We start from the raw sequence: 26,907 nt of genomic DNA on the forward strand, positions 1-26,907 counted from the left end.
AGAAAAACCAGTCAACTGTACAAGTCTCCTATCAACTTATAAAAAAAAAGAAAAAGCTGTAAAAGTCAGGCCCTGGGGGTAGGGAAGCAGACGAGTCCCCAGCCAGGACCAGAATCCAGAGTGGGTGCCAGGCGGAGCTGCTGCGAATGCAGGCGCTGTGGGCCGTCTGGCCAGAGGCTGGCACGGGTGGGCAGCCCTGGCGAGGGCAACCTTGGCGAGGATAGCCAGAGGGCAGGCGCCACCACTAATCACCGCCCTCGAAGCCCTCCTCTTCTTCCGGTACTGGGTCTGCATCCCAGCAGGTGATGTCGATTTCTATAGTGTTAGGAAGGGAAAGGGGTTAGGATGGCCCAGCAGATCCCTAATTACGTCCCCCAACCTCTTGAGAGATGAGCCAACTGTGTGTTGGGGATGCTGCTGACCCACACTCAAACCCTGAACCCTCACCTTAACTCCCCATCATCCATGCCAGTACTACCTGGAGGCTTGTTGTAGAACACAGGAGGTGGTGCCTTTGCACACAGCTCTTCTGATTGGGCGAACTCCTCCTCCTGTGATTGACTGAAGTACCCTTCGCTGGCCTGCAGGAGAAAAGCACCTGTCACTAAGCCCCACCCACCAAGATTAAGGCTGACCTATCAGGCCTGAGCCAGTTTCCCTAGCAACCAATGATTCCATCAGTAGTTGCCTAGGAAACAGATGTCTGCCTTGAGAACAAAAGCAACACTGGCTCTGGGAGGGGAAGTGGATTGGAGCTCCCTCCCCTCAATAATATAGGTCACAGAGAAAAAAGGATACTGCTACAAGCAGAGTCAGCCCCCTGCTGGTACCCTGCCTACTACCCCTCCCACCAAGCTGCCCCTGCCCCACCTGGGTCCCCTCCTTCTGAGTGGTTTCGCCATTGGTCAGCAAGTGGGGTTCCGGCTCGGGCTCCTGATCCACCTCCTCTAGAGTAGAGGGCAGAGCTGAGGCCTGGGGGGCAGCCAGGGGCTCCCCTTCTACCTCCTGCTCTGGGTCACAGAAGGTGGCTGGTGGCTCAGGCAGCTCATCAAAATTAAGGAGGTTGGCACAGCTTTCACCCACTGGTGGTAGTGGCTCCTGAGCCACCTCATCCAGCAGAGGCACCTCTGCCAGGGTGACCTCAGCACCCGAGGGTGGAGTGGGGGCCCTGGGCTCAGCTTGGGGTGCTGAGGCCCCTTCCCCATTGGCAGGCCATAGGTCAATGAGGCTTGCGGTGGTAGGGACGACATTGTTGGCAACAGCGGTGTCAGCAGCAGCAGTGGCAGTTTCAATGGTGTCAGCTGCGTGGGCATCGGCTACTGAGGCGTCAGCTGTGGCAGGCTCCACTGGGGCAGCTGGGACAGCCTGCTCTGGAGACTGCATGAGCATCAAGTCCTTCAAGCAGCTGCCTTGCCCCCGGGGAGGCTCCTGCAACTGAGGGGCCTCCTCCATGGGGTCAGCCCAGGCCTGAGGAGCTGCTGTTTCATCGGCCTCCTTGCTGGTCGGGTCACTGTCCAAGCTGGGGCTGGGCTCCTGGGTCTCTGTCACAGCATAGATGGAGGAGACAGATGCAGTCAGCCCCCTGAGGGAAGGATGGAAACCCTGGGTGGCTGCTCTGCAATACCCTGCCCACCCCTAAGGAATGAAGGAGTCAGTCTGGGAAGTAACAGTTCCGCTAGGACCTCCCTGGACGCCTTTCAGCACCACCTTCACTTCACTTCCCCTTTACCTAGTGTCCTTAAACCAGTCTGCAGTCTGGGAGGAAGGCACAAGTCCCACTTCACAGATGAGATGCTGAGGTTTAGAGAGCTGTTGCTATGGCAACCTGGAGTTCCCAGTCCAGGAACCGATAAGAGGGAGGCCCAGTGGTGCAGGTGGGGCTTCTCTCTCACCTTGGGCTGGTGGGGGCGGTGGTGGCAGTGGTGGAGGCTGCGAGGATGTGACCTCATCCAGGGCCCGCTCAATCTGCTCAGTGACAGGGGTAGAGGCCGTGCTGGAGTCAGATGGGCTCCGGGCAGGAATAGGGGTGGGCGCCATCCTCCGGTGGCTGTCCAGGTGGCTGCCTGAGGAATAAACCCCAGATTGGTCAGGGCGGTGGGAGAACCAGGTGGGGCCAGGATTGTTCACCTTGGGACCTGGACAGCACCTTGTCTCTGGAGTCTGGGTGGGAGCTAGGGAGCTCCCCAGGTCCTCCAGGGGCCAGACCATAGCTCCAGACCCTATAAACTAGGCCGCTGGGGGCCAGCACCCACCACAGGGGTAGGGGCAAGAGGCAGGCAGTACCTGCTCTGGGGACAAATGGCAGAGATCAGTATTCAGGTTGGGAAGTGGGGCCCTCCTTACCCCCCACCACGGCCTGGGGCTGCTACCTACATGGGAGGGAGGAAGAGAGGTTTGGGGTGCGGTGACAGGTGATATAGGGAAAGGGAGTCCGTGGAGGGGAAGAGGAGGAAGAGGAGGAGGAGGAAGGCCCACTGTCCGATGCCTTTATGAAAGGGCAGTACGGACGACCTGCCGAGAGAGACAGACAGAGAAAGAGACAGAGGACAAGAGAGGGTCAGTCTCCCCCACCCCAGCCCAGAGGCCTCACCCGCCCCTGGGGCTGGCCCTGATGTACAAGCTGCCTTCAGCCAGAGCACACATTCAGCCAAGCTGGGCCACAGCCTCAAGCCACCTGATGCCTCCCACCAGCACCAGATACAGACACAGACACAGCCACGAGCCTGCCACACACAGCCAGCCTCTCTGGGCAGCAGCATGACTGGGGACAAACTGCTTTGCCCCTGGGACCACAACACAGGGCCAAGCACACAGTAAGTGCAAACACTCAGACCAGCAGACGGGACGTGAAGGGTGCTTCAGGGAAGAAGTGGAAGCTGCGTGGGGAGAAGACAAACAGAGAAGCCTAGGTGCAAACTTCAGGCTGCTCAGGCTCAGGACGGAGAGCCCGTGCCACATGCACCATGGCTCTGCAGGCCAGACCACTCCAGCACAGCGCTGCTGATGGCTGGAAGTATGCCCACCCGATGCCAGGCCACACAACTGGTCACTAGTACTACCGCTGCTCAACCAAGGCCAGGCGTTCACACCGCGCCCCCAGCCCTTCGGGGGCTCCTGCCACCTGGGAAGCCGCGGGTGGAAGCACTCTGGACGAAGGGTCTTGCCTTCTCCAAGGGTTCCTTGGGCAAGGCTTCTCTTCCAAGAAAGAGTCCCAAAGGGGCTCAGGGCCATAACCTGAGGAGTGGGAGTGGGGTGGGACGGGGCCAAGGACTACCTGGCCGGTGGTTGAAGGGCGAGGGCACTTCGCAACTGCCTGCAGAGGCTGACGCCACCCGCTCCTGCTGTTTGAAAAACTCCCGTGGGTTGTCAGGCCGCTGGGCAATAATGGCCGCTGCCTCCTGAGAGCATAAGGGAAAGGTCAGGGCTGGGCTAAGGCAGCCCTGGCCCGTCTTTCCTGCCCTTACCACCGCTCTTACCTCCACCTCTGACTCTGACTTCTTCATCTGGGTCTCTTCCTCCTCATCCCGCTGGTCGCCCTGGAAACCAAAGTGACAGTGGCCTGGGTACTCACCCCCATAGGGGCCCATGGTGCTTTATAGTGCCTGCGTCTCTTCCTCAACCCAGCAGGGTCTCAGAGGTGGCATCTCTGCTCCCCTCCATCTGGCAACTGCCTTCTCTCCACCCTCCAGGCCTCTGTCACCTCACCCCAGCCTGGCCAACCTCTGGGCATCCCACTCACTCAGGCCAATCAGGGGATTGAAACCAGGAGGCTATAGCTCTGAGCTACACCGGTTCTTTTTAATTTTTGTTTTGAAATGGGGTTTAGATAACTTGTTCAGGTTGACCTGAACCTATGATCCTCTTGTCTCAGCCTCTGAAGTACTGGGGTTACAGGTGTGTGCCATTATGCCTGGCTTCACAGCAATATTTAACCAGGTACCCAGGGCCTGATTTGTAACTAATTTTTCTCAGCTCTCCAACCCTAGTACCTGGGCCCCTGTGCCTCCATTGCTGCAGCCTGGACTTAACACCATGGCCAAGGCTTCATTAGTTCCTTGCTCTTCCCCTAATTTGTTCTCTATTAGATCTTGAGAGGAACTTTCTAAACTCCAGATTAGACCATGATTTCCCCTAGCTTAAAATCTAGCAGGGGAGCCGGGCGTGGCGGCGCACGCTTGTAATTCTAGCATTTGGGAGGCAGAGACTGGAGGATTGCAGTTAGCAGACAGCCTCAGCTACTTAGTGAGGCCCCTGGCAACTCAGTGAGAACCTGTTTCAAAAATAAAAAATAAAAAAATTAGGGTTAGGGGTGTATCTCCGAGGTGGATTCCACCCCCAGTACCACCAAAAACAAACAAACAAAAACAGAAACCATACCAACACTAACACATTTGCCTCTGAAAACTGCCACTGTGTGGCAGCCACTCTTATACCAGGAATGTGCCGCCCAGTCCACGACCAGCCCCACTGACCTTCACCTGCCCATCCACTGGTTGCTTTGAGATGCATCCTAGGAGTGCAAGTGGGTAGGGCCTCTTGCTTGGCTCCTATTTCCCTCCCTCTGCCTGATCTAGCCCCCGGTTCTCTCTCCAACACCATCCCCACCCCCACTAGAACTCACCCATGTATTCTGGAAGATACTGACACAAAGTCCTGAGCATGATAAAGACCCAGTGCCTAGAACATGCATACCATTTTCCACCTCCATGCCTTGGAGATCAACCCACTTCTTTCAAATGCCTGACCCCCACAAGGCCAGCCTCTCTGGTTCCCAGCATGAGCGCTGACTTTTTTCTTTTTTTTCTCTTTTGGTGGTACTGGGGGCTGACATGAAGCATTCTGTTCCTGGGCTATACCTTCAGCTCTATCTATGTATTTATTTGTTGTACTGGGATTGAACCCAGGGACATTCCACCTCTGAGCTATACCCCCAACCCTCTTTTATTTCTTTACTTTAAAACAAGGTCTCACTAAGATGCAGAGGGACTTGCTGTGTTTTTGAGAACCTGCAATTCTCCTGCCTCAGCTTCCCAAGTATTGGGATTACAGGCGTGCGCCGTCATGCCTGTCTTTTTAATTGTTATTTTGAAACAAGAGGTGGGCATTCTAACCTGTGAGATAGGAGGATCCCAATACTGGACAGGAATACTGTAAATACTGGACAGGAGTATTACAATATTGGACAGGAGGACTGCAAGTTCCAAGAGAGTCTCAGCTACTTAGTGAGGCCCTCAGCAACTTAGACCTTGCTTCTAAATACAAAATAAAATAGGAGTTGCACAGGGCGTGGTGGTGCACGCTTGTAATCCCAGCATTCGGGAGGCTGAGACAGGAGGATCGTGGTTCAAAGACAGCCTCAGCTACTTAGTGAGGCCCACTGCAACTCAGTGAGACCGTTTCAAAATAAAGAATAAAAAATAGAGCCGGGCATGGTGGTGCACGCTTGTAATCCCTGCATTCGGGAGGCTGAGACTGGAGGATCACGGTTTGTGGACAGCCTCAGCTACTTAGCGAGACCCTTCACAACTCAGTGGGACCCTGTTCCAAAAAAATACTAAAAAAAAAAAAAAATAGGGCTAGGGGTGTACCTTGGAGATAGAATGCCCCTGGGTTTCATTCCAGTACTGCAAAAATAAAAATTAAAAAATAAAAATAAATAAAAAACAGGGGTGGGGCCGGGCGAAGACTGTGGTTTGAGGACAGCCTCAGCTACTTAATGAGGAGCTTTGCAACTCAGTGAAACCCTGTTTCAAAATAAAAAATGGGGCTGGGGGTATAGCTTGGAGGTAGAATGTTCCAGGTTCCATCCCCAGGACTGAAAAAGTAAATAAATAAATAAATAAATAAATAAATAAATATATATATATATATAGGAGTTGAGCGTGCTGGTGCATGCCTATAATTACACTTTTAACCCTAGTACTTTAGAGGCTGAGACAGGAGGACTTCAGGTTCGAAGTCAGCCTCAACAATGTAGTGAAGCAAGTAGCCAGACTCTAGGGATGGGGGTACCTGTAGCTCAGAGGTAGAATAATGCCCCTGGGTTCAATATCCAATACAAAAAAAAATCATATATATATATATATGGGATACACAGACACACACACACACACACACACACACACGCACACACATACATAACACACACTTTGAAGCTAGCATGGTGGTGCACATCTGGAGCCCTAGTACTTGGGAGGCTGAGACAAGAGAATCTCAGGTTTGAGGCCAGCCTCAGCATGTGCCACCACACCCAGCTGGGAATTAATGTTTAATGGGTACAGAGATTCAATTTTGCAAAATGGAGAGTCTGACAGATGAATGACAAGTCATGGTTGCACAATAATGTTAATGTACCAAATGCCAATGAACTGTATTCACTTAAAAATAACTGAGATTGAGCCTGGCGTGGTGGCGCACACTTGTAATCCCAGCATTTGGGAGGCTGAGACCGGAGGATCGCGGTTTGTGGACAACCTCAGTTACTCAGTGAGGCCCTTTGCGATGCAGTGAGACCCTGTTTCAAAATAAAGAATAAAAAGTAGGGCTGGGGGTGTAGCTCTGACATAAAATGCCCCTGGGTTCCATCCCTAGTACTGCAAAAAAGAAAAAGAAAAAGAAAAAAAGACTGAAATGGAGCCGGACATGGCTCGATTACAAGTTCAAGGCTAATTTCAGCAATTTATACTTATAGAGATTCTTTGCAGCTTAGCAAGACCGTGTGTGTGTGTGTGTGTGTGTGTGTGTGTGTGTGTGTGTGTGTGTCTCGTACTAGGGATGGAATTCAGGGGCATTCTACCTCCAAGCTACAGACACAGCCCTATTTTTATTTTTATTTTGAAAACAGCATCTCACTAGGTTGATGAGAATTTGACTACTTTTAGTGATGCCCTCTATAGTTTAGTGAGACCCTGTTTCAAAAATAAAGAATAAAATATAGCACTGAGGGTATAGTTTGGAAGTAGAATGGCCCTGAGTTCAATCCCCAGCACCATAAAAAAAGCAAATGAATCAATTAATTTTTAAAAAGACATTGCCCATCTTGTTCTCCCTAATGTTTCTAACACCTGGTACATGGCCGATGGCAAGAGTTTCCTAAAGGAATGAAGGAGACTGTAGTCACCAATCACACACCATTTCTACACACCCAAGGACTGATGTGGCTGAGTAACCCAACAGACACTTACTGCTGGTCCCTGAAGGGCTGTCTGGATGCCTCCCTCTCCTCCCAGCCTCCTGTGGCTGTGACCCTGGAGCTCATTCAAGTCTCCATGGCCCAGCCTCTGTCCATCATGGTCCCAATCCAATGAACATTACCTTCAGTCTTTACTGAATGACACCTTGCTCAGTCCTGAATTACCTTAGTTATTTCAGAAATACTAAATTCAATTCAGGGGCTGGGAGTGTAGCTCAGTGGTATGGTACGTGCTTAGCACGTACAAGGCCCTGGGTTCAATTCCCATCACCCCCCTTATAAATCAATTCAAAGTATAAAAATCTGACTTCAGGGAATGTGACACATGCGCCATCCCCAATGTCTGGGAGGCTGACAGCAGCCCCGTGTGCTACAGCAGCCCCGTGTGCTGCAGACTCATCTGGATGGTTCCACAGCACTCTTGAGGCCTGGACCTCAAGCACCCTAAGTGCAGAACCTATGTCTATTCTGTCCCAGGCCTGACTGAGGAAGGGCAGGGTTAGCTGGACCAGGAAGGTCTAGGTCAAAGTTGATTTTCTCTTCCAAACTAGAAAACAAGGTTCAAGCCGGGTGTGGTAGTGCACGCTTGAAATCCCCGCACTTGGGAGGCTGAGACGGGAGGATCACACAGGTTCGAAGCCAACCTCAGCTACTTCTTACTGAGGCTCTCAACAACTTAGTGAGACCCTGTTTCCAAATAAAATATAAAATAGGGCTGGCGGTATAGCCCAGAGGTAGAAAGCCCCTGAGTTCCATCTCCAGTACCACCACAAAAAAAAAAAAAAGAAAGAAAAGAAAAAGAAAAGAAAAGAAAAAGGAAGCAGAGGCCCACATGATGGGATGTGAGGCCCGACACTCCATAATACCCATGTGTGCATGTCCTCCAGCCCTGTCTTTAAGCCACTGATTTCCCCATGAGGCCCAGGGACACGGGGACCTTCTCTCACTTTCCTGATCAGAGGCCCAGAAGCCCTGCTGAGAAACTTACGAAGATAGACTGCTCCTTCAGACGTCTCTTGGCCTCTTCAGCTTCTAGAGTCTGCTGTTTTCTCCTGGAATGAGACGTCGCAAGCACTCCCTTCAGGCTGGGTCCGGCCCTGGGAGCCATCAGCCTACCAGGCGGTGGACTCACCTGTGCTCCTCGATCTGCTGCTCCCGCTCCCGGTAGCGCCGCTCCCGCTCCTCCTGCTCCTGCCGCTCCTGCTCCATCCGCTCCTGCTCAAACCTCAGCCTTGCATCCAGGGCCTTCTTCCGCTCCTCCTCCTTCCTCAGCTCTTCTTCTTTCTGCATGCCCGCGCAGAAGATGTGCACGTCTTGAGCCTGGGGAACTGCCCCCACCCGTCCATCCCATTCCTTGCCCAGGGGCAGGAGGTAGGCATTCTGGAAATCAGGGTGAGGCCAAAAGGGCTCACTCTTTCAGCGGGGAGAGCGTGTGGGTGGGACACACAGATGAACTGAGGGGGTCAGAGCTACCCTGCTGTGTCTGGGAGGACAGCTTTGGCCAGGGTCTGGAATCAGCTGGAAGGCAGGACTGGCCAAGGTCTGGGTTCCGTACCTTGGCCTGCTCCCAGAACTGCTCTCGGTTAATCCGCTTCATTTCCACAGCAGCGTCGGTCTTCTGGTAGGTGGTGCCCTACAGAGTCAAATGCCCTGGCATGAGCTCAATATCCAGGGCCTTTCCATGCACAGAGAGTAAGGGCTAAGAGGGATGCGGGGGGCCAGACTCAGGGGCCGCCATCCAGGCGGGGTGGGGGGGTGGGGAGGGCATCGCTCGGGCACACTGACCACGGGCTCAGCATTCTCATCCTCCCGCAGCCGCAGCCGGTGCAGCACAGGGCTGGAGAGCCGCGCCAGCCCGTTGGAGAGCCGCTGTCCAATGGCACCTGCGTCGATGTCTTCCACGCTGCTGGCATTCACGATTACGTCAACGCCCTTCCGCAAGGAGGAGGCAATGTTTAAGTGGCATCCAGACAGCGTCTTGTCACCACCCCCAGCACTCCGCACCCCCAGGTGGCTATTCCTATCCCCATGAGCCCAGGCCCCACACTCACCTGGAAAAATTCTGCCACCTTAGCCACATGGCTGGCACAAGCGCACTTTCGGGCATCTGGGACATCTTCGCCAACCTGCAAAGCATCCAGCAAAGAAGGGGTCAGGAAAGGGCAAAAGGACCCAGCAGCCTGAAGGCCCAGGCTATCTATTCCCGCCCCCCCCAAGAGCTAATGGGATTCTCCCCAGTGGTGCCTGCGGGTAGAGGAAGTAGAAGGCACCTAACTGCTCTGGGCCTGCAGCCCCGCCCCAGCCCACAGCTGCATACCCAGTTGATGAGCACGTATTTTGGCAGAGCAGCCTGGGAGTCTTTGACGCTGCAAAAGCCGTACATCACCTTCTGGTTCTCGAAGTGGCCTGAAAGCTCCTGCAAGCCCCCTTCTGGGGGAATGAGGCGGGTGTCAGAACGCTCCATCTCCTAAACCCTTTCCCCCACAAAGGGCCTGGAACCCAAGGGAAAGAGGCCTTGTGGGCTCTGCAGGCACCTCCAGGAGTCTCCTGGCCTCTGAGATCTGGAGATCCCAGAGTTTTGTGCAGGGGGCGGGGAGACCAGATGTATCGCTGCCTCTAAACCCTCCAGGGCCTGACTCGGGATGTTCTTCACACATCTTCCTTTCTCACTCTTCATGCATCTCATGTCTCAGCAGGTGCTACTGCCCAATGAGGTAAAATAAAGCTTTCTTTTTTTATTCTTTTTTTGAAACAGGGTCTCACTAGTTGCAGAGGGCCTCATTAAGTAGCTCAGGCTGGCCATGAACTTGCGATCTTCCTGTCTCAGCCTCCCAAGTAATGGGATTACAAACATGTGCACACCGCAAAAAAACATCTTTTTTTTTTTTTTAAATCTTTTGCTGACCTGGACCATCCCTGCCGGGCCCTTCCCTCAAGGCTGTGTGACTTTGGGCGAGTCACATTCCCCCTCTGAGCCTTCTCCAAAGTCACACAGGAAATAAGGCTCCTTCCCTCCCCATTCTGAGGATTGCAGGGATGACAAGAGGAAGGATAACCGCCAGACAAGTGTGGGCCTGCTGGATGCAGGCGGGAAGGTGGCTGGGAGCCAGGCGGGTGGGGTAGAAAACAAAAAACAACTGGAGGAAGGGGCGGAAAGGAAGGCAAAGGAATGGCTGGAATTCTTACCTCCTGATGCTGCAAGCTTGAGGTCATCTGAGCCATCCTCATATGTGTACAGAGCCCTGGGGAGAGGGAGGGGCAGCTCACAGAACCGTTAGGCCCCCCCTGCCAATTTGGGGTGGGGGTGGTGCTGGGGAGGGAGGACACCAAGGGGGGAAATGAAGGATGGGCAGGGAGTGAAGGTCAGGTCCCATCTCAGGTTGGAACCCAGCAGAGTATGTACCTGGAACCGGGAGGCCTGGGTCAGATGGGAGCAGGAAATGCTTGGAGAAATTGCTGCTAGTCAGAGCTCAGTGCGTCCGGCCCTGGCCCTGGCAGCCCACAACTCAGTGGAGCGGGTGCAGGATGGAGATTCCAAGGCAACGGTTCCTTGGTTACCGTTCCCTGGCTACCACAATCCTCATCCCCCATTGGCCAGCCACAGGAATCTACCTGGCGCGTGTGCCTTGGTACCCGCTGCCCTCCCCCTACAGGGAGAGAGGAAGGAGGAGGAGAAAGAACCTGGAGCTTGCACAGCGCTGGGCATCCCCCGGTAACTATGGCAACCCTGCAATTGGCACAGGAACCGGCCCACCAGAGCAGCATTCTCCTCCGAACACAAAGGACCCCGGGGACCCGCCCTCCGACTCAATCTCCGCCTCCTTGAAATGGAGATGAGATCACTGCGGTCACTCCCTCCCAGCTCAGGCCCTGGGGTGGGTGCGCTCTCTGGCCTTCCAGCCCCTAGACTGCCTCCACCCAAGCTGAGCCTCCAGGGACTGCCTGCCTTCTTTAGTGCCTCCAGGAAAGCTGCCCCAGCAGCCTCCCCCTCCCTCCTCCTCCCTAGCTTTTTCTCCCTGCTCTTTATCCCTAGGCAGCCGTGCCAGAGCATCCATTTCACAGAAGGGAATGCAGAGCCACCTCTCAAGCCCTGCAGGCCCAGCTGGGAACCCACTGCGAGCAAGGCCTGGGTCAAGGAAGCCTGGCCTCATCCTTGAGGTCCAGAAGGGCTCTGACCCTCACCATTCCCTGCAGAGACGACAGGAGGCCAGGGGCTGAGGTGAGGGAGATGAAGAGAAAGAAGTGGGGCTGAGGGAGGCACAGGAGAGCAGAGGAGGGGGCAGACAAGAGAGGACAGAGAAGAAATGAGGAGGAAATGAAGGAGGGAGGGAGAAGAGGAAAGGAGGGAGAGGGAAGGGGAGACGGAGGAAGAGAGGGAGGAGAGAAGGGAGGGAAGGAGGGAGTCCGGAGGCAGTGAGCAGGGAGGAGGGAGGAGGGAGGGCAGGAGAAAGGATCTGGCCCCAACCCCAAGAGGCTGGCACAAGTTGTTGCCAGGGCCAAATGGCACCCTGGCCCCTCCCCACCGAAAGAAACACAGGTGGGCTGGAGGGCTGGGAGCTCAGGGTCCAACTGTTGCCTCAGCCGCTGCCCTGACAGCTGCTTCCCAGCACAGCTGTCCACCACCTGTCCGGCTGCCCTACCTACTGTTGGGAACAAAGAGCCCTCAGAGAAGCGGGATGGCCTCCTGTCCATTCACAGATGAGAGACTGAGGCACAGCCTAGGGGTCCTGGTTCCCAGACACTGCTCTAGACACCACACCTCCTGGGACAGGCTACTTGTCTCAGCCTCATCCAGGCTCTCTGAGGCCCCTCCATCCTCCACACCTGCCTACCCGCCTCTTGCCAGCCACCTCCTCCAGCAAGGCCACAGCAAAAACTGTCCCTAAATTCAAATGCTTCAGGCAGCCTTCGGCCCTGAACTCCACCGAGCCTGCCTGTCCATCCTGACCTCCATCTGTATTCTCACCACGCACCTGAGCCACCGTGAGTGGCTCCCTGATCCCAAGCCGGGTTCTGAATACCTTCCCATGCTGGAGCCTTTGCATACGTGGTTCACGACACATGGAGGGCAGGACCCAAGGGGTACCAAGGCAGCCTCACGGGAGCTGTCCTTTCCTCCCCGGGCACCTCCGCACTCCAGCAGTTGACCTACCCGACTAGCGCTTCTCTAACACTTCAGAGGCACCCTGGGCCTAGGCAGGTGGGAAGTGGAGAATCTGCAGGGGACCAGGATGGGGAGATGGCAACCTTGAAGCTACTCATTTCACTGGCTTCAGCCCCTGCAGACAGTGACACTGCGCCCGACTCGAGCTGCGTGACGGGAGAAGCTAACACGTGTTGCTCTCTGGGTCCAGGGTCTCGCACAGCGCAGCGCCAGGGTATTTGTGATGCTGACACCAACTCTTAGAAACTATCTGGGCCAGAAAGAATGGACTAAGGGAGGTGGCGCCTGGGCTGTAACACTCCAGGGAGATGCTGGGGTCAGCTGGGGGGGGGGGGCTGAGGACTCCACAGGACGATTATGCTGTTAGGATGCCAGAGTCAGAAAGGCCCTGGGGATCCTGGATCTAGTCGTGCTGCCCAATCCCCTTCTCAAGAGCAATGAAGAGGAGCAGGGAATTGCCTGTGGCCATGGAGTGAGTCATATCACAATCAAGGTAATACTGGCCCTGCTCCTAGTGCTGGGGCAGTGGTCCATCTCAAAGACCCTGCTGTCCAAGGGTAAGCTACTACTAATCCACCCTACCAATTAAGAGGCAAAGAATGGGGAGGGCAGCACCAATTCTCCTTTGCCCCAGAGCAATTTTACCCCAAACACCCCTCCCTCTGCACTCTAAATGCAGGGTCTGCCCTGAATCTGGAGAGCTCACTGAACCTCTGGTTATGTGCTAGGAACTAGGGTGCACACGTCCCCATCTGCAGGTATAAGCCTAGCACCCTTTTTTTTTACAGAATGCTAACTGGGTCCTCAGGAGGGAGCAAATGTGTGTTATGTGCGAGGGTGCATGTGTGTCCCACACACAACCCAGATGGGGCTGACGCACGCCAGGGATGAATAACTCATTTTGGCCACATGGATGCTGCTGGGTGGTGGGAGCCCAGGACTCTGCTGAGCAGGATGTGGGGCAGCAAGGGTTGGCTGGCCCCAGCTTTGGGTTGTCAGAGCTCTGCTTTCTGGGGGCTGAGGGGAAAATGAGGTGTTGGCAGCCAGACACCACCCCATGAGGGAAGCACTGGGGTGGGCTGTGCTTCCCTCCTGGCAGGGCTAAATCCCAGGGCTAGCTCCTCCACCAGGCCAAAGCGGCCACAGCCCAGAGCTCCTCCTATGATCTCAAGCCCCCAGGGGCAGGGCTGGAACAATGGGTGGGCAACCTGCCTGCTGCTTAGCCCCTGCGGCCTCTTCTGTGACTGACCTGCAGGACAAGAGAGCTTGTCTCCGGGAGTCCATCCCTCCAGCCCTGGCTGCCAGCCAGTGCTGCAGTACCAAGGCATGTACGCCTGACTATCTTGTCCCCTCCTCCAGCCCCCAGGTCAGTGTCCTTACCTGGATGCCGCCCCCAGGGTGAGAGCGAGGCTACCTCACTGGAGTCCCTCAGACCTGCCCCTACTGTGTTGGTTTTCTTGAGAAGAGCCTGGTCCTGCCTGCTAGCAGGAGGAGGTCTAGGAACAGAACTGGCACCAGCCCCAGGAGAAGAACATTTTGGGGCGTATGAATCCAGGATGGGGGCAGCATGGAACCCCTGGGATTCCTGGCACACCCCGGGGGTCCAGCCCAAGCGCAGGTGGTCCATCCCCTCCCCCACCTCAGAAGAAGACAACAGCTGGGGAAGGGAGAGAGGCCTCCCAGCTCCTCCCCCATCAGGAGCTGACAGCCTCTTGCCCCTGGGTGACGGGTTAGGGGCCCAGGGGGTCTACTCCTCCCTCTTTGGGGGCTCTCTCCACGTCTCCTCCCAGCCGGCCCCCTCTGTCAGCAGCCAGTCTTCTAAGTGTACCCCATCCCCAGCTACCTAGTCCCTGCGATCCCCTTCGGGCAGGGGAGAGGAGAGTTCATTCCGGCCTCCTCCTCCGCGACCCGCGAGGGGTAAAGGAGTCACTTCGCGGTCGCCATGTGGCAGTGGACCTCCTTCCATCACACCCCAGCCCAGATCGGGGGTTAGAGCAGCCAGCCCTGGGAGCCCCCGGTGGGCGGGGCGCCTTGGCCCCCAGCCCACCCGCTCCTCCCCCGCGCCAGCCTTCCTTTGTGCGGTCCGCCGGGCTGAGCCGGCCGGCCGCGCTGGCCCCGCTAGCTCGGCCCCCGCCCGGCCCCGCCCGGCCCTCGCCGCTCGGGGTGGCGAAGGTGCCCTTGGCCGGCGAGCTCACCTGTCCCCCGGGCCCGGGGCGGGGGCGGGGAGCGGGGGAGGGGCCGCGGGCCGCGCGGGCTGCTCACCTGGCCCGAGCCCCCGCCGCCCGCCCGCGCCCCTCCCCCGGCGCGCACAAAGGCGGCCCGTCCCGCCCGGCCCGGTGCGGGCGGCGGCCCCGCGCGAACAAAGGCGGGCGCGGCGCGGGGACAAAGGGGCGGCGGGCGGGTCTCACCAGTCGGCCGCGCTCTCCTCGCGGATCACCTCCTCGTACGCCGCCAGCAGCTCCAGCCGGTGGCCGCTGAAGCTCACGCCGGCCATGCTGCGGGCCGGACCGAAGCCGAACGGACAGACGCACGGACGGACGGACGCGGGAGGGAGGGGAGAGGGAGCCGCCGCCGCCGCCGCCTCGGAGCCTCTGCAGCGCCGCGAGCTGAGCCCGGCCGGGGGAGGGGAGCCGGCCGGCGGGGGGCGGGGGGCGCTGGCTCCGCCCGGCTGCTCCTCCGCTCCTCGGTCCTAGCGCCGCCCCGGCCGGCCTGCCGGGGGCGCCCCGCGGGCCGCGCCCCGAATCCGATCTGCCCCCGCTCCAGGTCACGTCCCACCGACGCCCCCAGCTCACCCACTCTCCTCTGCCCCCAACTTAGGCGCTCGCCTCCTACCCAGCCCCCAATTCAGTGCGATCCCCACCTCACCCAAACTGCAAGTCCTACCCAGTTCCAGCCTCACCCTCTCTTTTCCCCTCTCCCGGTGTCTGCTGGCCCAGGCCCACCCTTCATTGACTTACATCCATCCCGGGTCCCCGCCCCCGCCCCGTTAAAATCATTTCTGTCCCAGCCCTTAACTCCAACACGGTTTGCACACCAGCCCAGCCCTGCCCACCTGCAGCCCATCTTCTCTCTGAAAGTCCATCCCATCCCTTCACAGTCCATCCCATCGCATCCCAGCCATCCGTTACCTAACCCTATGCCTTGCCCATCCCAGCTCCATCCCCATTCCCAGCCTGGGCTTAGAACAGCTTCCATTCACCTATCCACCCCACCGCACAGCCCCCCTCTGTCCCTTCCAGATCCTTTTCCTAACCATGCCCCTCCATCCCTACCCTAGGACATACTCTGGCCATTCCCAACCCCAACCCCGCTCATCACCCAACATCCCCAGCAGAAGCCTGGGAGGTTTCTACTTCCGTCTCCTTCTAGGTGGGCTCAGCCTAGGAATTCCTTTGTCTTCTCACAGCTTCACACCACACAGAAGAATCCCAAGTCTAGTCCCCAAGTGGCAAGGGGCCCCAGACTCCCACAGCAGGGCTCCGTTATTTCCCAAAGCCCTAAGTACCCAAGGAGCTGGGGCCTCAGAGAAGCCCTAAGTACCCAAGGAACTGGGGCCTCAGAGAAGCCCCTGCTGAGAAGTGGCCCACTTCAGGGCCTCCTGGAACATCTCCATTCCTTGAGGGGTGGGACCCTTGAAACCCTCCCTAGTTCTCAGAAGCCTCTTCCATGACCTCAAAGCTTCCCAAACCATGGGGTGGGAAGAACCTGCTTGGTCAAGTCTGGCTGGCGGGGTGAGGGTGGAGGGGGTTGATTCCAGCTGGGCTTCAGAGTTCTGAGTCTGAGTCGGGCAACTGAGTTAGGTAACTGGCTGGGCCAAGAGAAGAGCACCGTGCACATTTATTCCCCACACTTTGGAGTAGAAGGAACAAGCTGGGTGTGGTGGCACATGCTTGTCATCCCAGTACCTGGGAGGCTGAGACAGTGGGGTAGAGGTTGTTTTTTGTTTTTGTTTTTGTTTTTTCCCTTGGTACTGGGGATTGAACCCAGAGGCATTCTACTTCCAAACTACACCCTCCGCCCTTTCCTTCTTTCTTTCTTTCTTTCTTTCTTTCTTTCTTTCTTTCTTTCTTTCTTTCTTTCTTTCTGTGGTACTGAGGATGGAACCCAGGGGCATTCTACCTTCAGTCTACACCCTCAGCCCTATTCTTTCTTTTCTTTTCTTTTTGTGGTACTGAGGATGGAACCCAGGGACATTCTACCTCCAAGCTATACCCCCAGCTCAATTTTTTATTCTTTATTTTGAAACAGGGTCTCACTGAGTTGCAAAGGGCCTCACTAAGTAGCTGAGGCTGGGAAAACTGTGATCCTCCTGTCTCAGCCTCCCAGATGCTGGGATTACAAGCGTGTTCCACCATACCCGGCTTTATTCTTTATTTTGAAACAGGGTCTAAGTTGTAGAGGGCCTCAATAAGTCGCTGAGGCCAAATGTGAACCTGTGATCCTCTGACTCAGCCTCCCAAGTACTGGGATTACAAGCATGCCAGCTCAGGATGGAGGTTCTTGAACAGCCTAGGCTACTTTAGTGAGGCCTTCTGCAACTTCTGAGACCTTGTTTCAAAATTAAAAAAAAAAAAAAAAAAAAAAAAAAGCTGGGGAGAGGGGTAGCTTGGACTTAGAATGCACCTGGGTTCCATTCCTCAGCAACTTGTAAGAACCTGCTTTAAAATTAAAGGTAGGAAGCTGGGCATGGTGGTGCACACAATCCCCTTGCTTGGGAGGCTGAGACAGGAGGATCGCACAGGTTCCTCGGCTACTTAGGTTCTCAGCAACTTAGTGAGACCCTGTTTCCAAATATAGCCCTGAGGTAGAAAGCCTCTAGGTTCCACCCCCAGTACCACCAAAAAAAAAAAAAAAAAAAAAATTAAAGGGAAGGGTGTCTGGGGGTATAGCTCTGAGACAGAATGCTCCTGGGTTAATCTCCAGTACTTAACAACAAAAAGTTAGACAACACAAAAGGTTTCATAGGGAATGCTTGATGTCCACTATGGCACAGGCCCTGGCTGTTTCTCCACCACCTCCAGGTAGAATGAAGCCCAGACAGGGTCAGGTTCGAGCAAGCCCTGTGCAATGGAGGTGGCTAAGGGAGTGGGCAACGCAGGATGCAGAAAGGGATGAGAGGGGAGGACATGGGAGGACAGAGCTGCAGCCTTCCCACCATTCAGATAAAGAGCAGCATGGGGGAGAGTGGAGATGCTGCGGCAGAGGCCAAGGTGCCGGTCTGGGGGACGCAGATGGCCTGGCATCTGTAAGCCTGGCCTCAGCCCCGCCCTGCTCCCTTTGACTTGCCCTAGCTCCCAGCTCCTCCCCCACCCCCGCACCCTCACCAGCCTCCTGCTCACTCAACTTCACATCCAAAAAGCAAGCTCAGAGTGCATCACTAGGAAGGCTCCCCCTCCTCAAACTCCTGCCTCCTCTCCAGCCACCCACCAACCCTTCTAGCCACACTCTCACCTCTTGCTGTCTGTATTTTTAAATAAACTTTGTACTTAAGAACAGTTTTAGGGCTGGAGGTGTAGCTCAGTAATAAAGTACTTGCCTATCATATATGAGGCTGTGGATTTGATTTCCCAGCGCTGCAAAAAAAAAAAAAAAAAAAGAATAGAAACAGTTTTAGATTTACAGAAAAATTGCAAAGATAGTGAGCGGACGTGGTGGTGCATGCTTGTAATCCCAACATTCGGGAGGCTGAGACAGGAGGGTCGCGGTTCATGGACGGCCTCAGCTACTTAATGAGGCCCTCTGCAACTCAGTGAGACCCTGTTTCAAAATAAAGATTAAAAAATAGGGCTGGGGATGTATCTTGGAGGTAGAATGCCCCTGGGTTCCATCCCCAGTACCACGAAAGAAAGAAAGAAAGAAAGAAAGAAAGAAAGAAAGAAAGAAAGAAAGAAAGAAAGAAAGGAAAAATTTCAGGATAGCACAGAGTTTTCATAAGCCCAATATTTTCAGGGAAGGGAGATCCCCTTGCTTTCACTACTTGAAGCGCTCCTCACCCTTCCCCCTTCTACATCATCTTCAGCCTAAAGTTTGTACAGGATTTATACAAGCCCCTCTCATCTATAATCTGCCTTCTTCTCCTGTGTACCCTGGCACTGCTTCGGCCGATGTTACCTGCACCTCTAAAAATTATCATATTCAGGGTACTCATTGTATTCTTTAGTTCCCTTGGCTGAGAAGTGGGTGGCCAATAGCCACCCAGTCCTCTGAGAACCTGCCTCCTTTCAGCCATCAGCTGCCCCTAAACTCCATGCATGCATTCCCTCTTGGTGGGTGTCTGGCTGGTGTGTGGTTCCTTGGAGGTCCTCCCACCATGCCTTTATATCTGCCACCTTGCAAGTCACTGACAGATCGCTCTCCCACCCTTGAGCTCCCTGCACACACTGGGAGGCTGGTCCAAAGGCTTCTGGGTCCCTGGAGTGAAACAAGAACAGGGAGGGTTTAGATCCAGAAGGTAGCTCCTTGCTGTGTGTCTTGGGCTACAACACTTCCTCACTCCGTTTCCTTTTGAGAGCCTGTTGTGAGGATAGACTGGGACTGGATGGAGTGGGAAGCCCCTGCCCTCATCCTGCCTCCACGCCCACCTTCCAAGGAGTTCCTGCACACCGCCCCAGGCTGAATGAAAGCTTGGGCGGAGGGAGGCCTGTGGGCTGCAGGACTTTTTCACCATCAGCTGGTGAAGCCTTCTGTGGCCTTCTCATGTCTCTGCAAGATCCTACCAAACACACCTTCAAAAGTGCCCTCTCATCCTTACAAAGCTCACAGTACTTCCGAGGCATCCACCCATGGCACAGGGCCCACCACTTTCATTCACCATATTAGCTCGGCTCCTATTCTGCACCATCTTAGCTCTGCTAATGGTGTGACCTTCCACTAGTTTGAGGGGTGTGTGTGTGTACGTGTGCGTGATATGCTGGGGATCAAATCAAACCCAGGGCTGCTTCTGTACTAGGCATGAACTCCCACTGAGCTACATTGTGAAGGACAATGTACCAGGGGCATTCTATCTCTGAGCTATACCCCCTACCCTATTTTGTATTTTTATTTTGAAACTGGGTCTAAGTTGCAAAGGGCCTCACTACGTAGCTGAGGCTGTCCGTGAACCTCCTGTCTCAGCCTCCCAAATGCTGGGATTACAAGCGTGCACCAGCATACCTGTTCCTTTTGTTTTTTATTTTGAAACAGGATCTCGCCAGGTTGCTGAGAGTCTTGTTAAATTGCTGAGGCTGGTCTTGAACCTTCATTACTCTTGTCTCAGCCTCCCAAGTACTGGGATTACAAGCGTGTGCCACCATGCCTGGCTTTATTTTTTGTTTATTTATTTAAGAAAATTTTGTGTGGTACTGGGGATTGAACCCAGGGGCATTCTACCTCTGAGCTATACTCTCAGCCCTATTTTACTTTGAAACAGGGTCTTGCTAGGTTGATGATAGTCTCACTATTTGCTGAGGCTGTTCTCAAACCTCCTGTCTTAGCCTCCCAAATGCTGGGAGTATAGACATGCTCCACCACGTCCAGTTTATTTGTTGTTTTAAAACAAAGTCTTGCTAGGTTACTGAGAGTCTCACTAAGATGCCGAGGCTGTCCTCAAACCTATGATCCTCCCAAGTACTGGGATTACAGGCATTTGCCATCATGCCTCGCCTGCCTAGATTTTTTTTTAAAGTATCTGAAAAGTGCTTAAAATGGTAAAAGTCAGCGGGGTGGGAATTGGGGAAGGGCTAAATGAGTGATGCGTGCATGTATATCTCTACCATGGTGTATTCCATTAAGATGTATGACTAAATTGCACCAATAAAAAACATTTTAAAAAATGCTAAGAGTCCACAGTAGCTGCTGAGGGTGTGTTGGCTACTCTTACTATTTTACAGATGGGAATGAAGGTTCAGAGAGGGGTAGGGACTTGCCCAGAAGCACATAGCTGGTAACTGACAAAATCTAGATAGGAATCCAGGTCTGTCTCCTGACCCTTCGGCACGCCCTCCCTGATTTCTCTTCTAGTACTCTCATTTTCACAGCCAAGGGCTGGGCTGGGCTAGGCTGGAGTTTGGTTACAAGTAGTTCCTGAAGCCAGGCGTGGTGGCGCACGCTTGTAATCCCAGCATTTGGGAGGCTGAGACAGGAGGATCACGGGTTCACGGACAGCCTCAGCTACTTAGTGAGGTCCTTTGCAACTCAGTGAGACCCTGTTTCAAAATTAAAACAAACAGGCCGGGCGTGGTGGCGCACGCTTGTAATCCCCGCGCTTGGGAGGCAGAGACAGGAGGATCGTGCAGGTTCGAAGCCAATCGCGCGCGCTGGCTTAGGAGACCCTGTTTCCAAAATAAAAATGTAAAAATGGGTATGGGAGTGTAGCCCGGAGGTAGAAGGGCTTCCAGGAACCCCAGTACCACCAAAAAAAAAAAAAAAATTAAAACAAACAAAAACAAACAAAAAAACAGGGCTAGGGGTGTAGCTCGGAGGTAGAATGCCCCTGGTTTCCATCCCCATTACTGCAAAAAAAAAAAAAAAAAAGTAGTTCCTGAAGCTACAGCCAGGTGAGAGGTCTGGGAGGGAAATCAAGGCATGGGGGACCTGGAAGACATTCCACCTGTGGTCACGCCTGCGCAGCATCCTGGCCCCTGACTTCTGGCTGATGTGTCACTGCAGACTCCAGCGGGGAGCATGTGACCCAGTGGGCCTCAGCCCTGGGACTTTTGCGGGAACCATTAAGAAAGGCTCTGCTGAGCTGGCAGAATGTGGGCCTGGAGCTGCTGGGGACTGTCTCTGCCAATAATAGGTATTTCTCCTGAGAGTAAAGCCAGCACCCTCAGCTCCACTATAGAGTGCAAGAGACATCCATGGCCACCTGGATCCAGCCGTGTCTGAAACTATTAAGTATTTTAGGTAAATTATTCCTGTTTTTGTAGTTTGAATTGCAGTGACAGTACTTTTTTTTTCTTTTCTTTTCTTTTTTGGACTGGAGATTTAATCAAGGGTGTTCTACCTCTAAGCTACCCCCAGCCCTTTTTATTTATTTTTATTTTTATTTTTTATTTTGGTGGTACTGGGGGTGGAACCCAGGGGCTTTCTACCTCCGGGCTATACTCCTAGACCCATTTTATATTTTATTTGGAAACAGGGTCTCACTAAGTTGCTGAGAGCCTCACTAAGTAGCTGAGGCTGGCTTTAAACCTGTGCGATCCTCCTGTCTCAGCCTCCCAAGCGCAGGGATTACAAGCATGCGCCACCACGCCCAGCTTCCCAGACCTATTTTATGCTTTATTTGGAAACAGGGTCTCACTAAGCAGCTGAGGCTGGCCTCAAACCTGTGCGATCCTCCTGTCTCAGTCTCCCAAGCCCTTTTTATTTTAAAGCAGGGTCTCACTGAGTTACTGAATCTATTTTTGAACCTACAATCCTCCTGTCTCAGCCTCCCAAGTACTTGGATAAAAGGTGTGGGCCAATCAGGGAGATGCAAATCAAAACTACACTGAGATTCCATCTAACCCCAGTGAGAGTAGCAAGCATAAAGAAATCAAACAACAACAAATGCTGGCGAGGATGTGGGGAAAGAGGAACTCTTTTACACTGTTGGTGGGAGTGCAAACTAGTTCAGCCACTATGGAGATCTGTGTGGAGATTCCTAAGAAAGGTGGGAATAGATCCACCATATGATCCAGCTATACCACTCCTGGGTATCTTTCCAAAAGGGTTGAATTCAGAGAAATACAGCAACATATGCATACCTATGTTCATAGCAGCACAATTTGTAATAGCCAAAATATGGATCCAACCCAGATCACCATCAACAGATGAATGGATAGCAAAACTGTGGGAAATACACACAATGGAATTCTATTCAGCCATAAAGAAGAACAAAATTTTATCATTTGCAAGAAGATGGAAAGCCCTGGAAAGCATCATGTTAAGTGAGATCAGCCAAGCACAGAAGGAGAAGATACACATGTTTCCTCTAATATGCCCAAACTAGAAAACACAAAGGATACCAGTAGGACCCCAGATATTAGAGGGGAAATACTAGCTAAGTTTTAATGGAAAGATAGGAGAGGAGAAAGGCCGATCTTGATTAAGGAGCATCTTCACCTGAACATGTGTAAAATTATGAATAAGACATGGTTAACCTGGCCAACCATTGGTGGGGGGGGGGGAGAAAATGGGGGCGGGGGGAGAGGGCACCAAATATAGTGTAAAGGTATACTATTTATGTTCAATAAAAAATTGTTAAAAAAATAAAATAAAATAAAAAAAAAAAAAAAAAAAAAAAAAAAAAAAAAAAAGGTGTGGGCCACCATGCCGGGCCGTGACAGTTCTTTCTAATTTACCTATTCCCCAATTACTGATTTTTTTTTTTTTTTGTCAGTTGAAAGAGACATGGGCAACAGCTGGACTGATGTTCCAGTGCCCCCATGCCTGAGCAAGAGGGTCCAGGGTGGTCCTGTATCCTCCGGAAGTGACTCCTCCTGCATCACCTCCCAAGCATCTGGCTGCCCAAGTTCCCCGGGCTCCTAGTCGGCAAATTTCTTCTTGTCCCACCAGGACCTCTCTGAATCTCAAAAGCCTCCTCGCCTCCTGCCACTGGGAAGGGCCCATCCTCTGCTCTCAGGGATGGCTTTGGATCCAGGACAACTCAAGTGCAAATCCCAGCTCACCTGCTGCTCACTGAGCCACCCACAGCCAGGCCCTTTAGCCTGTGTCCTCAGCTCCATTCCCAAGCAAGGCTGCTTGGAGAGTGGGGGATTGTGGGTGCCTTATGTGTGTACCAAGGCCACGTGGGGCCCAGCACTGAGGAGGCAGCAACAGAATCATCAGTTCTAAGGAAACAGCCCTTGCCCTTCAGTGCCTCTCTCCCTGCGGATTCCAAATGAGCCCAGCCACTGTTTGCTGGAAGGCCCTCCTTTGCCCGCTGCCTCTCCAGTTGCCCACTCAGCCCCCTGCCATGGGCTCTGCCCCCTTGGTTGGGGACACTGCACTATCCAAGTGTGCTAATGGCCTCTCCTGCCTGGCACAAGGACATTCATTTCCCAGTCCTTGCAGCTTCCACCCACACAGCCTTGCACCCAGCTTTGGAACACTGTGATCCTGATAGCCTGGGTGACGGGGAACAGCCAGGCAGGGAGGAACAGGAGGGCCAGGGCTCACTGGGAGCACTGGCCTTGGTTCCTTGGAGTGACAGCTCTCTGTCTTTCCAACCAGCTGGCTCGTTTTTCCTGTCTGAGCCTCAGTTCACCCATGTGGGACATGCCTTTACTAACATCACCCTCTTTTTTGGGGTACTGGGGATTGAACCCAGAAGTATTCTTCCTCTGAGCTACACCCCCAGCCTTTTTATTTTGAAGTAGGGTCTGAGTCATCATGCACTGTCCTCCAACTAGCAATCCTCCTGTCTCCACTTCAGTACTGGGATCACAGGTGTGCGCCACGGCACCTGGCCTTGTCCTGTTTTTATGCCCTCCCACCACCACCAGCACTTCCTCTCACCTCAACCATGGTCCTTTGGTGGCCACGTTCCAGCTTCCTCCCTCTGCCCTTATCTTAACAGTGACCTCCTCTTGGCCCACTATGGCCAAGCTCATGAAAGAGCTGTCTGCACTCTCCCCCATATCTTCCTGTCTCTCCCACCCCTTGTTCCTCTTTAACTCTGGCAGTAGCCCCAGCTCTTAACTAAACTGATCTGGCAAATGTCACCTTGTTGTGAAATACCATGGGGACTCCTCAGCCTTATCTGCCTGGTTGACATTGTTGGCAGCTTCTGGAAACACTTGCCCTGCCCCTCCCTCCAGAGCTGGATGCTGTCCTCCTCCCCTCTGGCAGCTGCCTGTTTTCTCTGCCCAGTGCTGTGATGCTGGTGTTTGGGGTCCATCAGTTCTCTGTGCCAAGGCCCTCACCATCCTCACAATATATTTGGCTCATATTTATTATTTTTAAGTAGAATAAAAAAGAAACATAATTTCAATATTTAAAAATCAATGCTGGGCATGGTGGCGCTTGGGAGGCGGAGACAGGAGGATTGCGCAGGTTCGAAGCCAGCCGCGTTGGCTTAAGAGACCCTGTTTCCAAATAAAAAGTATAAAATAGGTCTGGGAGTGTAGCCTGAAGGTAGAAGGGTTTCCAGGAACCCCAGTACCACACACACACACACAAAATCAGCTCTCCCACCCGCCATCCTGGGTGTGGTGGTACATGCTTGGAATCCCAGTACTTGGGAGACTGAGACGGGAGGATGGCTGGTTTGTGACCAGCCTCAGCTACTTAGTGAGGCCCTCTGTAACTTAGTGAGACCCTGTTTCAAAAGATAAATAAATAAAAAAAGTAGAATCCTCTGGGTTCAATCCTCAGTACCACAAAAATCAGCTTAATGTTGGGTGTGGTACGTGATGGCACATATTTATTTTTTTATTTGGAAACAGGGTCACTTAAGCCAGCGTGGCTGGCTTTGAACCTGCGTGATCCTCCTGTCTCCACCTCCCAAGCATGGGGATTACAATGTGTGCCACCACGCCTGGCATGGCACCTATTTATAATCCCAGTACCTGAGAGGCTGAGATAGGAGGAGTGAAGGTTTAAGGCCAGTCTCAGCAACTTAGCAAGGCTCTCAGCAACTTAGCAAGATCCTGTTTCCAAATAAAAAATAAAATAGGTCTGGGGGTATAACCCAGAGGTAGAACACCCTGGGTTCCATTCCCAGTTTCACACACACCAAACAAATCGGCTCTCATATAAAATCTGATTCTGATGAACTGACAGTTCTAGCCGCTCTGCCTGGATTCCCACGAGGAGCCCAGAGGGCTCAGTAGCAACTGCTGTCAGCCGTGCTCGTGCATGCTTGTATCCATGGAAACTGAGAATGGACTGAGAGGGTTTCATGGTTCAAGAGAAGTAGACTACATTTCTTTTGTGAAGTGAGAGAGACTGTGTTTAATATGTCCAGGATGTCTAGGTTGAAAGGAAGCCACATCCCACATGCTTTACTCCTGATGTTACCTGTCTGGGCCTCACTCTCCAGGCATCAATTACAAGCGTTAATTTTGAGTGCTCTGAACCTGTCCCAGTTGAACCTGAGGCAAATCTAGACTTGACTCTTCAGCTGCTGCCTAGATTTGTCTCCTAAATGTTCCAGAGTCCACTTACTCAGTCATTCTACGAACATTTAGTAGAAATCTTCCACTGTATGCCAGGCACCATTCTAGGCTCCAGAGAACATTATGAAAATAAAACACAAAAGCTTGCACACATTTTCTAAAGGTCCTATGCAGAACCCTTTCTCTCTTTTGGTACCGAGGATTGAACCCATGGGCATTCTACCTCTGAGCTACCCCTGGGCTCTATTTATTTTATTGGTACTAGGGATTGAATCCAGGGGCATTCTACCTCCAAGCTACCCCCCAGCCCTATTTTATCTTGAAACAGGTCTGATTTGCTGATGGTCCTGCTAAGTTGCTGAGGCTGGCCTCAAACCTGTGATCCTCCTGTCTCTATTTCCACAAATGTTGGGAATAGAGGCACGCACATATGCCTAGCCAGAGACGTTTTTCTCTCCTTTTTTGGTACTGGAGATTGAACCCAGGGGGCATTCTGCTTCTGACCCATAGCCTATTTATGTACATATGTATGTGTGTGTGGTACTGGGGATTGAACCCAGGGGCACCTGCCTCTGAGCTTCACCCCCAGGCCTATTTTATTTGTATTTTGAAACAGGGTCTTGTTAGGTTGATAAGAGTCTCACTACTTGCTAAGGCTGTCTTTGAACCTTCGATCCCCCCGACTCAGCCTCTCAAGTACTAGGATTACAAGTGTGTGTGTCATCATGCCCTGTGCTAGCCTTTATTTTGAAACAGTCTCCCTAAATTGCTGAAGCTGGCTTTGAACCCATGATCTTCCTGTCTCAAGCTCCCAAGTACTGGGATTTTAAGTGTGTGCCTGCCCTCAGCCTGGCACTTGTGACCCCCACTAGTGCCCTGGGGTGCCCTCTCCAGTCTGTTTCCCAAGCATATGGATGGTGGACAGCAGATGGCACCCAAGGGCCTTGCTCTGGCTATCAGTGTCATCTGTGCCCCATCTCTGCAGATCCACCCCTGGCTCCTGTCCTCTAACCTCCAAGCCAGGCCAGATCAGTGGCTGTGGGCATGGGGCCCACCACATGAGGGTCCTGTGCCTCCTCCTGTTGACTTTGTACCTTCCATGTTCCCATCGTGATGACCACTGAGACCACCAGCTCCAAGAAAACCACCTGACCCCCTCGTCACTGTGTTCCTTGAAGCCCACCATTCCTGAGGTACATGGTGAAGGTACACAGCACTGTTGGATACAGGTTTATTGTGGCACTGGAAGTGAGTAGGGGCTGGTATGGCCAGCACCATGTGTGACGGTGGTGGAGGAAGTGTGTGTGGCTAAGTAAAGTGGGTTGGAAAGGGTCTGGGGCACCACAGGCTCTGGCCAGGAGTTGGGGTTGGGGCAACCATTGTCAGCCCTACTCAGAAGTGTTGGGGGCAGCGACTCCGGACCCCTCACTCTTCAGGCTGCGTGGGCCACGGCAGCAGTGGGCAGGAGGGGC

The 26,907-nt window shown here is 53.4% G+C and overlaps 1 protein-coding gene across 17 annotated transcripts; it reads right to left on the bottom strand.

Moving 5' to 3' along the window:
- Positions 1–36: 36 nt before the first annotated feature.
- Positions 37–15,069, bottom strand: DBN1 (drebrin 1; the record flags this gene model as incomplete). 17 transcript variants are annotated; one of them, XM_080715553.1, is made up of 15 exons in its annotated part: positions 245–315; positions 479–581; positions 871–1,541; positions 1,893–2,059; positions 2,370–2,511; positions 3,275–3,398; positions 3,477–3,536; positions 8,181–8,244; positions 8,325–8,476; positions 8,748–8,825; positions 8,978–9,124; positions 9,244–9,318; positions 9,510–9,619; positions 10,379–10,434; positions 14,765–14,850. In XM_080715553.1, the coding sequence occupies 15 exons, from the start codon at positions 14,848–14,850 to the stop codon at positions 245–247; spliced, it is 2,106 nt and encodes a 701-aa protein (XP_080571679.1). The 17 variants fall into 17 exon arrangements, with proteins under 17 accessions (XP_080571669.1, XP_080571679.1, XP_080571680.1 ...); XM_080715554.1 differs by having other exon boundaries at positions 8,981–9,124; positions 9,510–9,622; XM_080715555.1 differs by having other exon boundaries at positions 3,275–3,395; positions 9,510–9,622.
- Positions 15,070–26,907: the final 11,838 nt, after the last annotated feature.

This window comes from Muscardinus avellanarius (genome assembly GCF_963383645.1).
Source record: "Muscardinus avellanarius genome assembly, chromosome: 1".
NCBI classification, from domain to species: Eukaryota; Metazoa; Chordata; class Mammalia; order Rodentia; family Gliridae; genus Muscardinus; species Muscardinus avellanarius.